Genomic DNA, 16,291 nt, shown 5'->3' with positions numbered 1-16,291 from the left:
AACTGGGCTGACAGACGAAATTTCAAAATTTGTGGATTTGAAACGATGGCAACAATGACTGTACAGCTTTTACATCGTGAACAAAGATCCACGCTGTATGATGACCCACAATCAGCTAAGTCACCGAGCCTGACCGTCTGATCCATTTGGTCACCCATCACCGGCATAGGTTGCCGGGGACCAATACAAACACAGAGTCCGGAAGTGTGAAGAAATGTAATGAATTCAAACCTGCGAGGCACTAATGAACAGTATTCCACAGTATTTCAGTCATAACGCAGCTTCTCAGCATGACGTGGGAGGAAATCCCAAAGTGACTTAGGTCTCAGGCAATACCACTTTGGTGAACCCAAAAGCCCTGGTATGGTGCTGACAAACCTAGAAACAAAATGAGGGCAAACCGGGATTCGAACCCATGAACAGCTCTCAGGCCTACCCAAGGGATGCAACTCTGCGGAGGGTATTGCGGCGCCTTAGACGACTGGGCCGTGCAGGACTCCTTTGTATGATGAATGAGTTGCAGAACCTAAGACTTGAGTCACCACGTGAAAACAAACACAAATATATAAAATAAAAAGAGTTTTTATTTATCCTCGAAACAAATTACAAGTATACACCAAGATTCAAGAAACAAAGATGTCGGTATATTTCGAATCCCTCAACAATCATCCATTCTTTCGATGACAAAAAACACATACATTCAATAATTGTAAATGATTCATAAGATGACTGCCCTATAAAGCTGGAATGTTTTCTATTCTTTCTTCTCCTTAGGTTCTTCCTTGAAATGCAGGAACACTATACTTAGTATAAGGACTCCAAACATCATGGAGAAGGCACTGGTGTAATATGGGTAGGCTGCAGGGATGAACCGCTCAAACTGCGTGTGCTGTAATGGCCGGACAGACACCTGAAACATAGGCAAATGTGAATGCTTGATGCTGTCAGCAATATAACAATGATCTTGTTTTTCAAAACTCAACATCTTCTTCCAGGTAAAAAGAAAACCTCATATTTTTTACGTTAAAGAAAATAAAAAGGCACATCACTATTTGTTTGTTTGAGCATTGATCTACGCAACTGGGATACGATGACATCCACCAAGGTGGAGAGACTGACTATCCAATCTCGTTGGTCGCCTCTCACAAGCCTGGGTGCTGAATATGAATTCTAACTTGGATCTTCATGGGAAGCATGAGTAGTGATCTACCCCATGGATGACATACAATCAGTCAAAACGCACAGACACCTTTCATCAATTTTAGTCGCCTCTTAAGATAAGAATAGGATGTGAGGTGACCTACCTGAGTTGTGCTGAAGAGATGGGTGTAGCCCACACGGTTGTAGTCGACACGGAACTGGTACACCCCATACACGTCAGGCAGAATGAACTCCACGTAAAACATCCCATCTGGAAGAACAGCAACAGCGTTAGAAATAGTCCTATAGTCCTTGCCAAACTGCCCAATAGTTAAGGTATCATAAGGACCAGTAGAAATTTGCCATTTTTAAGGGTTTTGCTATATGTTTTCTAGTGGACGAAAACAGTTAGCTTCTATCACTGACAGCAAGATTCAGGTTGTGACAATGGATGACTCTGCTTCAATTATTTTTACAAAATATCCATCCTATAATGTTAACATGATGGCAAATCATTCAGAAGATGTGCTAATTTTTTAAACATTGAAAAGAGTTTTGTTGTACTTAGATCATGAAGATAAAGTGACTTGACATTTTCAAGTCTGCTGCAGAAGGTGCCAAAAAATATTCCATGGAATTGAATGGTTGAAAAAAATCAGTTAATTAAATCCTGATGCAAGAATGCATGACTGTCTTCTTCTTTTTCTTATTTTTATCTCCTGTTGCATTTTCATTTTACAGTTACGCATATCATGGTTGTTGTACATTCAGAGAAGAGTAGATGGCAGCTTGACCAGTACTTGCTGATATATCTAAGATCATAATTTACATTTGCAATATATTTTGTCAGTGAGTAATACTGAGTAAGGTCCCATTGGATGTCTTGGAATGTTGGCATAAAATCTTGGTCAGCACCAAGATAATGGTGTTCACAGGATTATTGTTTAGTAAGGTATTCCAGAGTAAAATGTTTTCTTTTGAAATATGAATGTTGACTGATATTACTTCCATTATACTGAAGCCATACTTGAAATAGATGAAAATTTACTGACTACAAATCAACATACACTACTCAACTTTTGATAGGGACATTGTTTTATCTTTCCATGACATCCAAAACAAATTGTCTTCATATGTCAAGCAGATACTTTAACAGAATGGCATCTGATTATCACTGATCTAGGTTGGGGTGAGGTGAAATTGGGTTTAACGTCGCGTCCAAGATTATTGCACTTATATAGCGACATGCATGCACGTGTGTGTGTGTGGCTGCTTGTACTAGTCCGGACTGACACCGATTTATAGTGCTAGCTCACCGAGATACCATGCCGCAGTTTAACATGAATACCCCACTCAGACACAGTATACTGACTCCGAGCCGACCAGTCCTTGTTTTAGCCCCTTAATGCCGAGCGCCAGACAGGGTAACAACAAGTACCATCTTTTAACGTCTTTTGGTATGATACGGCGGGAGATTGAACCCCGGACCTTCCGCTCTCCGGACGCTCTACCACTAGACCACGGAGGTGGTTGATCTAAGTTGAGTGGAATATATTGAGTAGTGGTATTGTGCACTCTGTGTGTGAACATACTTTGCTTCTTCAGGAGTGTGCGGACAAAGGGGTCGATCCTGACAAACTCCAGCTGGATGTCTGTACCCTGGAATGGCTGCCACTTCCCCTCCGACAACTCCTCAATCTGGATCGTATATCTCTGCAAGCAAACACAACTTTTTCAATATTCTACAAATAAATTGTCCAAATTTTAATGAGCGTTAAAATTTTAGCCATAATACAGTGGCTTGTAAATAATAAAATCTGGCTCTGATCACTATATCTGAACCATCCAACCCAATTATATATACTGAAACATGTTGAAAACACATTCGTATTTCTGTTATACTTGACAAAATGGCCATACGAACTAATCAAGTTCGGTGTGATGAGACATGAGATAATCAAACACAACAATGTCATTTTGACAGTCCTTATTCTTTGCCATGCAAGTAAATAGTTACTAGTAAAAATGTTTTGTTGTCGTTAGAATTAAAGCTGATTATATTGGTATCAAAAACGACTTGTTATTTTTAACAGTGAAAGCATATTTCATGTATGTTTTGCGATAAGGTCCCTACGATGTAAGGGAGGTAGCTCTGTCCATGCCTTGTGAGTTGTCATTTCTATTTGTCATGTGCGATATTTGTTTATGTGCTAGGTGGCAGGTGATGTAGGGCACCATTTTTGTTGTCGATACAACATGCAGCATGTTTAGTTTACTTGCTCTACTACACTTAAGGAAATGTGGTGAACAGTGGTTGCTTCTCAAAACAGAGCTGCTGCAGTTCAGAAAGTCGGTGTATGTTGATACGACGATGCTGGCTTGTGTTTCAGAATATGTAGTACCAGACCCAGGAGAGGCATAAACATCATCAGAATTGTTTCAATTATAGCATTCATGTAAATTAACACACTTCCATTTTGATAAGATAAACAATCAAAGTCCAGTTCTGATCTTAACTCAATCACTTATTTGTTTCAAACAAGGAAATCACCACACATTATAAGCAAAAGGCTATTATGACACCATTGAAACTTGTTGAAGTCAAATGTTCCATGTGGTCAGAACATGCCTGGAACCTCCTTACATTACTCCTTTAAAAACTGAGAGGACTGACGAACACACATTGAGTGAGTGAGTGAGTGAGCTGGGTTTAACGCCGCTTTTAACAGTATTCCGGTTATATCGTGGCGTGTCAGCTTAATGTGGGAGGAAAGCCCGAAGTGATGCAGGTCTCAGACGTTTACCACTTCGGTGAAACCCACGAGCACGGGTATGGTGCTGACAAACCTAGAAACATAATCGGGGCGAACCGGGATTCGAACCCACAATCATAGGTTTCTGGCGCGCCCACAAACACATATTGTTCCAGAGACCACAGAACATACCTGTTGGCACTCTCCCACCACTTTGCTGCACCCCTAAAATACTCACCACGTTGTCGAAGACGGTGTAGGCTGCTGGTGGCTTCTTCTCCCCCTTCTTATTGTGAGTAACGGCGCCGACCCTCAACACACCCCTCTCCTTGAACACCCACCGTGCCATGTTGAGAGCCAAGTCCTGGTTGCCAGACTTGTCGAACCTGTACAAGGACTATCAGTTATACATTGTGCCTCACACACACTTCATTTAGGACAAGACAAGCTAAATCCTGCTCCACATCATTTCAATTGTCAATTCTTCACGGTGTATACACTTCATTCCTTCATAACCAGAGGATACATTGGGTTGTGCAGCCTAATAGCTACTTCTTACCAACGAATGCAGACATGACCAACTTGATTGTAACAAGGGCAGATAATGTTATAATAAGAACAGTGAAACTGAACAAATCTGTTCAGCAATATTGTTTTACCAATATTCCAGCAATATCGCTGCAGTGGACACCAGAAATGGTCTTCACACATTGTACCCATGTGGGGAATCGAAACTGGGCCTTCGGCATGACGAGTGAACATTTTAACCACTAGGCTACCCCACCGCCCTGTAAAGTCATTATTGAGAACAGGCTGCTTATATCTATGACCTATTCAAAGTCGTGTCCTCAGTCATAGTTTCGAGGTGAAGCAAGTGGTTCACCAGTGAGGGAACATTTACCTAGATAGTGATGGCAGTCGACAAGAATCCACACATGGAAAAATATTTGGGAATTGTGATGTCAGTTGTATCACGCCAGGCCAAACTGATCCATTGAACAACATCTAGGACGGTGACACTCTTCCACAAGTCACTCACGTTGTCACACACATCAAATAAGTCTAAAGTTGGGTTTCTCATTTGACAGGTGAGTAAATTCTAATTAACTAATCGGACAACAAAGTGTTACGATCAATAGGACTACAAGCAGGATCACTAATGTTGTTTTAGCCGACAATGACTAGGCCTACTTCAAAGAGAGAGAGAACTTCCAGTCCAGTCTTGTCCAGTCATATTAAGACAGCTTCTTTTCAGTAGTACTTGGTCATGTCGGTTGTTGGGACCCTAACTGTAGGTCAGTTTGAGTAATGAAAATTTATTGAGGGACTGGAGAAAGGTCTGTTTTTCACCAAAATCGGAATATGACAGATTCCACTCAACTTCCCATGGGCAATGGAAAGTATCTTCTATTTGAAATGTTTATCAACGGAAGCGTGAGATAGAGGATGTACAACCGTTAGCCTTTTGAGGTTGCATGGTTAGAAAAAACATTCCGACAGTCACTTTCTCAATCTGGTAAGCGATGTTTTAATTGGTCGGAGGAAAGGTCGTTCTGATGTGACTCCTACTGAAATGTTCTCAAATCTGTTGTTCAGCAGTAGCGAGAACTAAGATCTGATTTTAGTGAGATTGTCCGGCCACCTTCTCTACAAATTACTTCAATAATAATAAACCACCTTATTTCAGTAACTGACGATAAATAAACACAAATTACTTCAACACAGCAAAAAGGGTTGCATGTATTCATGGCTGGTGGAGGAACAGTGCACACGAATATGTGAAGTATTGACAATGGACAATGAAGATAAATGTTCAGGAAGAGAATCATATCAAGATGACACAAAGGTGCAATATTTGTTTGCTTTTTGTTTAACGCCGCACTCAGCAATATTCCAGCTATATGACAGCAGTCTGTAAATGAACAAGTCTGGACCAGACAATCCAGTGACTAACATCAAGAGCATCAATCTACGCAAATACGGATACAATAACATGCATCAACCAAGTCAGCGAGCCTGACGACCCTTACCCGTTAGTAGCCTCTTGAGACAAGCATAGCCGCCGTTTACGGCAAGCATGGGAACAAGGTGGAATGAATTCAAACGTATTCCTGTTAATGCAGATTGTACCCTACTCACCGGTTGCCACCGTTTGCCTTCTGTACAGGGGACTGGAAGAACTCATCACTGAAGAAGTCGAGGGAACCCACGAACACGACCCTGGCGTTGTTCCTGGCCTGGAGGGCTGCCACCAGGAGAGTGTTCTTGCCAACAGCATGAGGGAACTAAAACAGATCAGTTAGTGAGTGAGTTGGGTTTCATGGTGCTTTCAGCAAATATACCTGGGGTAGATTCACAAGACAGTTCACTTGGGAGTGAGTGGGTGTTTTCTTTCAAGTATTATCACATCATTTCAGCTTACTGTGGGAGGAAAGCTGAGAGTGATGTAGGTCTAGGACATCTACCACTTTACCACTTCGCTCGAGAAAGCAGCTTTCATATTTGCTAATGTCGAATTCCTGTTAGTGATTTCTTTGGTCAGTCAAAGTTGACGAAAGGTAGTTCTAATGTGACCTTTAATGGTGATGTCCTCAGATTTAATGTAGCGGTAGTGAGCACTAGATCTGATTTTAATGAGATGGCTTGGGTAGGCTGCTCACAAACCAAAAAGTAAACAGGGCAAATCTGATTATCAGATTATGTCACGATCAAGGGAAATAACTCTTCACATTAAATTGTAGAGTCTTTGACTAGTGGGCCATCTGAGCTCCCAGGAAATGAGGGCCAGGGGCTACCATTCCCAAATTTATAAAATACTGTGTTGGAGGGCCACAGAGTCTCTTCGCCTCTTTCTTACATGCTTGTGTCTGTTTGTTTGTTGTTTAATGCCACAATCAGCAATATTCCAGCTATATGACGGTGGTCTGTAAATAATAGAATCTGGACCAGACAATCCAGTGATTGACCATAAGCATCGATCCACGCAATTGGGATACGATGACATGCATCAACCAAGTCCGCGGAGCTGACCACCTGATCCCGTTAGTCGTCTCTTCAACAAGCATAGTTGTCTTTTACGGCAAGCATGGGTTGCTGGAGACCTATTCCATCCCGGATCTTCACGGGTCTACAAGCTGCTTTTAAATGCGAGGAAAACCAATGGAAGATAGCATGAGCAATGATCCACACTTTCTCATATGTCCCATATGTCCGCTTTTAGCAATATTCCAGCAATATCACGGCGGGGAACACCAGAAATGGGCTTCACACATTGTACCCATGTCGGAATCGAACCCGGGTCTTTAGCGTGACGAGCGAACGCTTTAACCACTAGGCTACCCGACCACCCCCGTGTCTATGAAAATTTTGGATTTGCGATTTTTGGGACATATTATTCATATGAATTACATAACAAAATAACACAAATTGACACAGTTGGCAGCTATGTGTATGGTACTGCACTGTCGGGTACCTCGGATATCTTGGTGTCAGGGTTGTGGCTGTAGGCAGTGGAGGAGGCATGAAGCAGACTCAGCACTAGCGGGTTCTCGGGATCAGCCAACATCCTACAATCATCATAATCATTTCAACAACATCAACATTTTGTATAAACTTGACAATAATGAGATGATAATGGGACATTTTTGTGTTGATCTTATCTAACAGGGTGCTGTTGTACAAGCGATGTTTGCGCTGAGGTGATCGTTACTCCCATAACTTACTATAGACTTACTACAGTCGTAGCGTCGAGGTTTTATTGTACAACAGCGCTGTAGTTTGAATCAAAGTTTAAATGAGAGTTCCTTTGTGAAAATGGTAACTATGACTAACTTGATTGTAACAAAAGCAGATAACTCAAACCCCAGTTCAGTGGCCTAATCTAAAAGGAACAGTGAAACAAGCTAAAACGGACAGTGCTTACTATTCCTGATGAAATCACCCTGATTAACAAAATTCTGAATTGCCAGAAAATAAATGGCAACCGTTTCACCCGAAGGTTTCCCGGTTTGCCAAGGTCTGAATGTAAAACCCTATTTTAACAGTGCACTGAAGTTCGGTCAAAAGATAGAAGTCAAAGATAATTCATTTAATCACTTAATCACACATTTGTATTATAATATATCAGGCAAAAAACATGATTCTATTGTGTTATTATTAACATATTGGTCTCGAACTCACCCAACGCCGCGGAAGAGGAAAGGGGCGGGGTTCTTCGGGCCCACAATCATTGGAGACTCGATGAGGTTACCTGGGTCTGCGACAATCAGTGTGTGCTGGAAGATCAGGATCAATATTTATCTTTCTTAGTTCATTTATTTATTTATTCCTGCTGTAATACAACAGCCTGGATGAGACAAACCCGCTCCTTCTATAGCCTACCTGAAAGATACGTTGTGTAAAATATGACAAATCGAAATTCATGATTTGGAATGTTGGGGATAAAAATTGCAATTAACCTGTTGTTGATTAATGTTGCACCCAGCAATATTTCAGCTATGTGGCATTGGGCTGTACTGACTGAGTATGGTTTTACGCCACTTTGAGCAATATTCTAGCAATATCACGGCGGGGGACACCAGAAATGGGCTTCACACATTGTACCCATGTCGGGAATCGAACCCGGGCCTTCGGCGTGACGAGCGAAGCATTGGGCTGTAAATAATCAAGTCTGGACCAGACAATCCTTTCCTTTCCATCCTTCTTGGCAATTTATTTGGGATGAAAGCCCGAAGTGATACAGGTCTCAAATGTTTACCACTTTGGTGAAACCTATGAGCATGGGTATGGTGCTGACAAACCTAGAAACATAATCAGGGTGGTCTGGGACTCCAACTCACAACCACAGGTTTCTGGTACGCCAAAGGGATGCAACTCTGCACAGCGAATTGCTGCGGCATAGATGACTGGGCCACCTGTGCCCCTGGACCAGACAATGCAATGATTGACATCATCAGCATAAATCTACGCGATTCAGATATGACAAAATGCATCAAGCCAGTCAGCGATCACAGGAGGCCAGTTAGGTGAGGTGGGGTGAAATTGGGTTTAACGTCGCGTCCAAGATTATTGCACTTATATAGCGACGTGCATGTACGTGAGTGTGGCTGCTTGTACTAGTCCGGACTGATGCCGATTTATAGTGCTAGCACACTGAGATACCATGCCGCAGTTTAACATGAATACCCCACTCACACACAGTATACTGACTCCGAGCCGACCAATCCTTGTTTTAGCCCCTTAATGCCGAGCGCCAGACAGGGTAACAACAAGTACCATCTTTAAATGTCTTTTGGTATGACGCGGCCGGGGATCGAACCCCGGACCTTCCGCTCTCCGGGTGGACGCTCTACCACTAGACCACGGAGGCGGTCAAGAGGCCAGTTTACCAGCGCATTGACATATCATTGTATCTGTAGTGAGTGTTTACTTAGTTGAACTGCTCACCTTGCCAAGGTCGGACACGTCATAGTTGAGATGGTCAATGACGGCCGTCCTCTCATCATCAAACTCCACACCACATTCAGTTGCGAGCTCTCGCAGTGGGTCGCCTGAACAACAAGGGGCAAGCATGAAAATGTATTTTTTAGAGTAAAAATATCATTTATACTTATCCTGACTCATACTTATTGCTTATCTCTCTCTCTTCCAATTGGTAGTTGAAACTTCCTGTGCTGTTCCCACAGAACAGAGAAAACAGCTGACCCTAACGCACCCTTATTTCGTGCATGCGCACCAGAACCATGTGACCAAGCCCAGTAACTCATCACTCACTCTTTTTCGCGCCATCTTGGCAGCTGGAATTTTTTTTCTGTGCATCGTAATCCAAGCTTTCCATAAAAATTCACCCTTTTTAACAAAATCTTTTGCTTGGATTATCTTCTGTGGTATTCTATACATCATATCTAACGATTAAATAATTTGGAAATAAGAGATAACCCTCTCTCTATCAAGTCAAAAGCAACAAATTGGTGACCGACAACAGTGAGAGAAATAAATTTTCAACAGCACTATACAGCCTGGCTAGCGAGATACCTTTTTACTTGCCAATTTCGTGGGGTTTGCAAAGTAAACATGCTCTCACGGACCTTACCTGATATTGGCAAATCCCTGTGACATTAAGCATTACCAATAACCCAGAAAAAAATGTTTTACTAAACATGTCAAAGGGACAGTCAAACTTTTACAGGAACATGATAAACTTACCGATAGTCTGTTTTTCCATATTTTGATATTTCACTTACTTTTATCGAAACCTATTGCAAATTAACACGGTTTGTCTTACAAATATGTGATAAATCATGTGTTAAGAAGATATTGAATCGCTGAAAAGTGAAACGAAAATGTCAAAAACTAAAATGAAAATACAGAAAACTATTTCCACCGCGGTGATAATATTTCCACCTAGTTTTCAACGCGATGATAATATTTCCACTGTGGTGAAAACTATTGGGAAAAAATGTTTTACTAAACATGTCAAAGGGACAGTCAAACTTTTACATGAACACGATAAACTTACCGATAGCCGAGCTGGCAGCAACGAGAACATTTCCTCCTCCATCAATGAAACTTGTGATGGCTGCCACATCAAGGTTGCCTCCAAACTCTACAAACAGGATATACATAAGGCTGTAGTGCCACCCACCCTGCTAGGATACACAGTATGCCTGTACCAATGTATCCAATCATACTATAACTGTGTATCACTGGCGTATCATTTTTCGAAAGTAGTATCTTCAAAGTTGATGACAAAAAGCTAGTATTACTATATCGCCTATCACAAAATGAAATGCACAATCTGATTGCATATTATTATCATCATACATGCCATACAAGTTACAAAAAATCCAAAATCAACAATACAATTTAAACACAATTGTGTCAATAGCAACATCCTCTTGTTTTTCAGCCTTTTTAGCTTGACACACAAAACAATCCCATAAATTACAAGATTACATTTCTCACTATGTGTCCAGGGTAGACACCATGGGTCACATCCAACTAGATCATTTCGGACAAGTGATAAAATAATTTTGGGATAAAACAACAAGTCTATCTAGATTGTTAGATAGATCTAGATAGCCCAGATAGCAAACGGACTACAGTTGGATGTGACTCATGGTATCTTCACCTACAAGCACCACTTTACTTGACTGCATAAAGCATGGAAAGTAAACAGATGTATTATTCTTGTATAACCAACAGGTTCGGCTTGGAACGTAGGGTTCAAGATTTTATCAACAATGCTTAAAACTGTTTCTCCAAGTATATTTTGTGGAAACATCTGATTATTTTTCAAATAATAAGCATGGGTTTCCAGCTTTGATAAAAACATCGGGTTAAGTCAGGTGACCTGAAACACAAGTGTTTGTTTGGATTGATGACCAAATGAGGTTGAGACCTACCTTCGACAGAGGGAGAGAAGATAATGAGATTGTCGTACAGGAATTCACCATATTTGACCAGGGCCAGGCTTCCATCATCAGCTAGTTTAAATGTCAGGTCAAATCCAATATCTGAAAATAATTAAATGATATGGAAATCAGGTAATGATTGTTGTGGAGAAAACATACCTAAATTGACAATTTGGCTCACTAACATGACTAATGTATCACTAAACAACTCAAAACAGATTACAAATCAAATACCACGACAAGATAGATCTCTTGTATCTTGTGTATGACAAAGTCATATGTGGTAAATACAGCATTAGTTTAAGTATGCAGCATTCAGCAGTATTCCAGGATTTATTACAATATTAGCAACATTACTGCTGCCTGTAATCGAATCTGTGCAAGATCAACCTGTGGTTGGACATTCCAAGCCATGTCCAACTAGGTCTGACACATATTATCAACCCTCAAACTAGTCTGAGCACAAATTTAGCCACTTCTTTGTCTTACGACAAGCCATAACAGGTTGGGGACAACTGGCTATCCTAAGTTAATCTAACAGAAGATTACTGAATAAGAAGTGTAGAAAATAAACACACACCCTCTCACAGTAGCAGAAAACTTACTATTTAGTTGCAATACAATGACTATGACAAGCATTTAAAACTAATCATAATGTGAATATATAAGATTTTGGTCAGTGGCTGATTATTTCTTTAAGATTCAAGTTTTTGCTAGATATTAAATGTATTCTTCAAAAGATGCATCCACAGCCATGCTCCGCAATGGGAGCAGTCGTTGTACTGACCAATCCATTCATTATATTTTCTAAATTATTTCAAGAAATAACATCATGGTCAACCAAGTAAATACAATGTGAAGAAACAAAACAGCAAAGCACAATTCAGAGATAATTTCAAAATGTTGAGCAAAGGGCCCACAAGCAAAATGGTTCTTCACTCTCATCGATTTCTCCCCATATACGTGTCACCGGTCTGTTCGCCGGCAATGTATCTCTAACAACTATGTCAGTTGTGCATGATTCCTTACCTCTTAATGATCTGAAAAACGTTGAATGCGTTTCTCTGATGGCCCAGTTGTCGACTAAAATCAACGTTCTTTTCCCAGCTAATGCAATACTTGCAAAAGCAAGGAGAGCCAACACTCTGCACATTGTGTTAGACGCCATCTTTGTACACGCACTTGCTGCAATCGGAATATCAAATTGCATTGCCTTTTCGCCTCCGTTAACACTACAGCTGTTGCGGATACGGAACCGCCCGATTTACTCCGAATGAATCTAGACTTCTCCGATGGTCAACGAAGTTTGTTGTGAACCACACCCACTTTTGCATGTGGCGATTTGTGAATAAAATAGGGAATGTGGCAAACACGTTGTCACTGAACACTTTTACGAGTGAATGAAACAATGTTTTTGAGGGGCAATAAACAATATTTTCCCTATTAATAAATCCACTGCTCTACAGACGTAAGTATAACATTTCAGTCGTTTTGAATGAAAATAATAAGTGATACCTTCTTCTTTATATTGTTCTTTAAACCAAAAGCAATGGCTGTAGCAAGATACAACTTCAATTCTTTTTTTTATTCGATTTCCCAAACACTGCAAACGGAATTGTAGCAAAACGACTGCCTATTAAGGCTTAATTCAAAGCCTCGCAGTTTTTCCTGGTATTTGCGCCACAAAAATCACCAAAAACCCATATCGTCTGCGCAGGTTAGTCAAAAGTGCAACTTTGGAAGGGAAAACTTTGAAAGGGAATATTAATGCGGAACCGGAAACGAATTAAAGCATGCAAAATGTTCTTTGGATCGGTAGATGACGAGAAACAAACGTTGTTTGTGACTGCCATGACATGTGTGTACACCATAACTGTAATTCAGTTCAAAGGGGCTTACATCCCAAGTCACTATCATGTGTGCAAATGTACATGGCACATTGTAGTGGCACATTCAGTTGTGCAGATAAGGGAGAGGTTATGAATAAGGGCATCTTGAAAAACAACTGTTTTTTCCCAACATAGCGAATGCATGACTGGCACATAAAATAACCCGAGCTTCAAGAGTGCGTTCGTTCTTTGAAACAATACAGTGTCAGTCATTGGGGTGTTCGCCTTGCTGTTCACCTTCCAACACCTAAACGCCCAACCTGTCGTCGACGCCCCATGGGACGCAGTTGAGGGGACCACGAACGTCACAGAAGACTGAACACCTTACCATGCATTCCTGGGAATCCCCTACGTAGTTCCGCCTACAGGGGCTAGGCGGTTCAACCAACCACAGCCCCATCCAGGATTTAACCACACCTTCAAAGCCAACTCATATGGTCCATCGTGCCTTCAGACTCTCCAGTTCTATGGTAATGATGGTGTTACTGGGGACGAGGATTGCTTAACGTTGAATGTATTCACTCCAGCATCACTTACGGAAACCAAAAACAATCCTGTAATTGTTTGGATACATGGAGGGGGATTTATTTCCGGGGATGCTTTCACCTTTGACCCTTTATTGATCGTTGGGGCTGAACAGGTTATAGTAGTAACCATCCAATATCGTCTGGGGCCGCTCGGGTTCCTCAGCACAAACGATGACGTGTCAAGGGGAAACTATGGTCTCTGGGACCAACATCTTGCTCTGGAATGGGTCAAGAAAAACATTGCATCTTTTGGCGGGGTTATCAACAGCATTACCATCATGGGAGAATCAGCAGGGTCCGCCAGCGTGGCATTCCAGGCCTTGTATCCAGGGTCCAAGGGTTTGTTCCGGAGGACAATCATGCAGAGCGGGTCTGTCTCGGGGCTTATACACGGAACTCTCTGAAATATGCAATAGAACTGGCCCATAAGGTAAACTGTTCCTCCCAGAACGATACCGCATCAATGACCACCTGTCTGAGGACTATCCCTGCCAAGGCGTTGATTGCAGCATCGTGACCAATGGGAAATGAACCGGTCACTGCTTTAGGGGAATAATAGTTTGTACCTACAGTTGATGGGGAGTTTGGCAAAGACGATCCACTGGTTTTAATTAATTCTCCAAGTTACCTGGAACAGGTAGGACTTCAAAATCTTGACTGCATGGTGTCGGTTGTAAGCAATGAAGGGGGAATCCTTAATGTTATGGCACAAGCGGCTGATAAAGAGTTCAACACGTCCTTATCCTCATCGGTTCAGAACAAGGGATTCTACATTAACACCTTCATCCCAGAGATTCTGGAGCTTTATTTCGGTGCATCGTCTCCCGACATGACACAGGCCGTGGCTAAGGTGTATCTCCCGCCTCACAGTCCTACCGTTGATCTCCAGGCAGTAATGAACACTCTTGGTGATGCTGGGATGGTCGTCCCCGTGACGCTCTTTGCGAGGGCTCATGCAAAGCTGACCAGACACTTGAAGACAGGAAAGAAGACCACATACCATGTGTTTGACCACATACCATCCTTTATTCCCGGTCATGGCAAAGGGATAGATCATGCCGAAGACACGTATTACACTTATTAAAGCCATCTTGGCTGCGGTTTCTAAAGTGCTCCCGAGTGGACTAACCGGACCAGACAAATCCGAAAAGGAGCTCTCACATACATTGATGGGACTGCTGACAGATTTCACAAGATATGGGTAGGTTTTCCAAAAGCCTATACAAGGATGGTTCCTTTTCTAGTTGTGAACTTGCGGATATGGAATGGAGGTGTCAGTTTTGTAGGAACAGAGAGAGCATGATCTTGTTTGTTTGTTGTTTACCCCAACACTCAGTATTCCAGCCTCTACATCGTCTAGTCAGAGCCAGACAAACGGGGACTGATATTAAGAGTAATGTTTCTCACTGTCAAGGTAAAGTTGGCTACACGTCAAGACATGTCTCCCTGCTTTGCATGAATGGGTGACTTGTAAATACACTAAAAGAAAAGGCTGAACTCTCCGGAATACACAGTATTGTGGCAGACAAAGTAACACATGACCCAAGAAGTCTCCCTTTATGATTGAAGTACCTTAAACATGCCACAAAGCTCAACTGTTGATGCATTCGTGTGGGCAATTGTTGCGTCCTTGACAACCTGACCACATGTGTCTCCTTGCTAGGAACGGGTGAATAATTTTGTAAACATGGTAAACATACCACCGGAACACGTGACAATCAGGCGTAAACCGACAATATATGAGACAAAATATGTAAAATACAGAAAGTACACATCTGTACAACACTACCCCGATGACATAATGCAAGGTTATGTAGCTCACCTGCATCTTGTGACATATTTACAAAAACACAGATCAGTTCATCTATGAATCCCTGTACTTCAAGTGACCTGCAACTGTTGAGGCCTATTTCTACATTTCAGTGACCCCAACAACGCTGTACGGTTTGGCCTGAACCAGACTTGGCCTGCGTTCACGGAGCCAGGGGAACACTATCTACTGCTGAACACCACCATGTCCGTGCAGTCCGGCCCCTTCAAGGACAGGGTTAAGTCATGGGCGCTGAAACTGCCGCGTCTCATCCATGCCTTGCAGAACCAGCACCACACCACAAACCACAAACCGAAAGCGCAGCGATTGGTCTGTAAAGTATTAGTCCTAATAAGAGTCTCAGGAACCACATACAATCGTGGGTGGGGTTGAATCCCGGTTCGCCATGCTTATGGTTCTTGGTTTGTCAGCACCCTTCCGTGGTTTTACAAGTCCATTTAGCGACAACACTTCATATTGAAGCACACGGGATTCCGGGTATAGCAACAGCTGTGTTGTAGGCTCTTTTCCCACATTGAAGATTTTTTGTGTGTTCCAGCCAGAGACCGTATTATATGGTCTCTGTTCCACCCTACTTGTAGTGGATAAGAAAACTAACAGAAATTCTGAATTACTTTTTTCACCTACCGATGGGTATTTTCCGTAAAACGTCCGTGAAGCAAGTAAAAGAGTGTGACTTTATTGTCGAAAACAACTCCCCGGTTTCTGCCTGGCTATGTCATCAGAATACAAGATCTCC

At 41.9% G+C, this 16,291-nt stretch overlaps 2 protein-coding genes across 3 annotated transcripts; one reads left to right on the top strand and one right to left on the bottom strand.

Annotated features, from left to right (window-relative positions):
• Positions 1–566: 566 nt before the first annotated feature.
• On the bottom strand, positions 567–12,505 carry LOC124115473 (dolichyl-diphosphooligosaccharide--protein glycosyltransferase 48 kDa subunit-like). Of its 2 annotated transcripts, none has more exons than XM_046476480.2 (11): positions 12,335–12,504; positions 11,297–11,407; positions 10,411–10,497; positions 9,339–9,442; positions 8,073–8,167; positions 7,366–7,459; positions 6,033–6,178; positions 4,132–4,279; positions 2,733–2,853; positions 1,305–1,411; positions 567–910 (listed from the first exon to the last, which is right to left on the bottom strand). In XM_046476480.2, exons 1-11 carry the CDS (start codon positions 12,471–12,473, stop codon positions 755–757), a joined length of 1,308 nt encoding a protein of 435 aa, XP_046332436.1. In that variant the 5' UTR covers positions 12,474–12,504; the 3' UTR covers positions 567–754. The 2 variants fall into 2 exon arrangements, with proteins under 2 accessions (XP_046332436.1, XP_048250036.1); XM_048394079.1 differs by having other exon boundaries at positions 832–1,249; positions 12,335–12,505.
• Positions 12,506–14,870: 2,365 nt separating this feature from the next.
• On the top strand, positions 14,871–15,924 carry LOC125378832. The gene is made up of 2 exons (XM_048394795.1): positions 14,871–14,922; positions 15,645–15,924. The coding sequence occupies exons 1-2, from the start codon at positions 14,891–14,893 to the stop codon at positions 15,922–15,924; spliced, it is 312 nt and encodes a 103-aa protein (XP_048250752.1). The 5' UTR covers positions 14,871–14,890.
• Positions 15,925–16,291: the final 367 nt, after the last annotated feature.

Source organism: Haliotis rufescens, unplaced genomic scaffold, assembly GCF_023055435.1.
Source record: "Haliotis rufescens isolate VD_foot unplaced genomic scaffold, xgHalRufe1.0.p SCAF_13, whole genome shotgun sequence".
NCBI lineage: Eukaryota > Metazoa > Mollusca > Gastropoda > Lepetellida > Haliotidae > Haliotis > Haliotis rufescens.
The sequence above is the reverse complement of the archived record's forward strand: the minus strand, read 5'-3'. Positions and strand labels throughout refer to the sequence as shown.

What these genes read in the sequence shown, in the direction of transcription:
- LOC124115473 (XM_046476480.2), bottom strand. Translation starts at nt 12,473, where the DNA reads ATGGCGTCTAACACAATGTGCAGAGTGTTGGCTCTCCTTGCTTTTGCA. An exon ending in TTCCTCTTCCGCGGCGTTGG is followed by an intron (nt 7,460 to 8,072) that starts GTGAGTTCGAGA and finishes TGATGATTGTAG; the next exon opens with GATGTTGGCTGATCCCGAGA. An exon ending in AAGGCAAACGGTGGCAACCG is followed by an intron (nt 4,280 to 6,032) that starts GTGAGTAGGGTA and finishes GTCCTTGTACAG; the next exon opens with GTTCGACAAGTCTGGCAACC.
- LOC125378832 (XM_048394795.1), top strand. Translation starts at nt 14,891, where the DNA reads ATGGGACTGCTGACAGATTTCACAAGATATGG. An exon ending in ACAGATTTCACAAGATATGG is followed by an intron (nt 14,923 to 15,644) that starts GTAGGTTTTCCA and finishes TCTACATTTCAG; the next exon opens with TGACCCCAACAACGCTGTAC.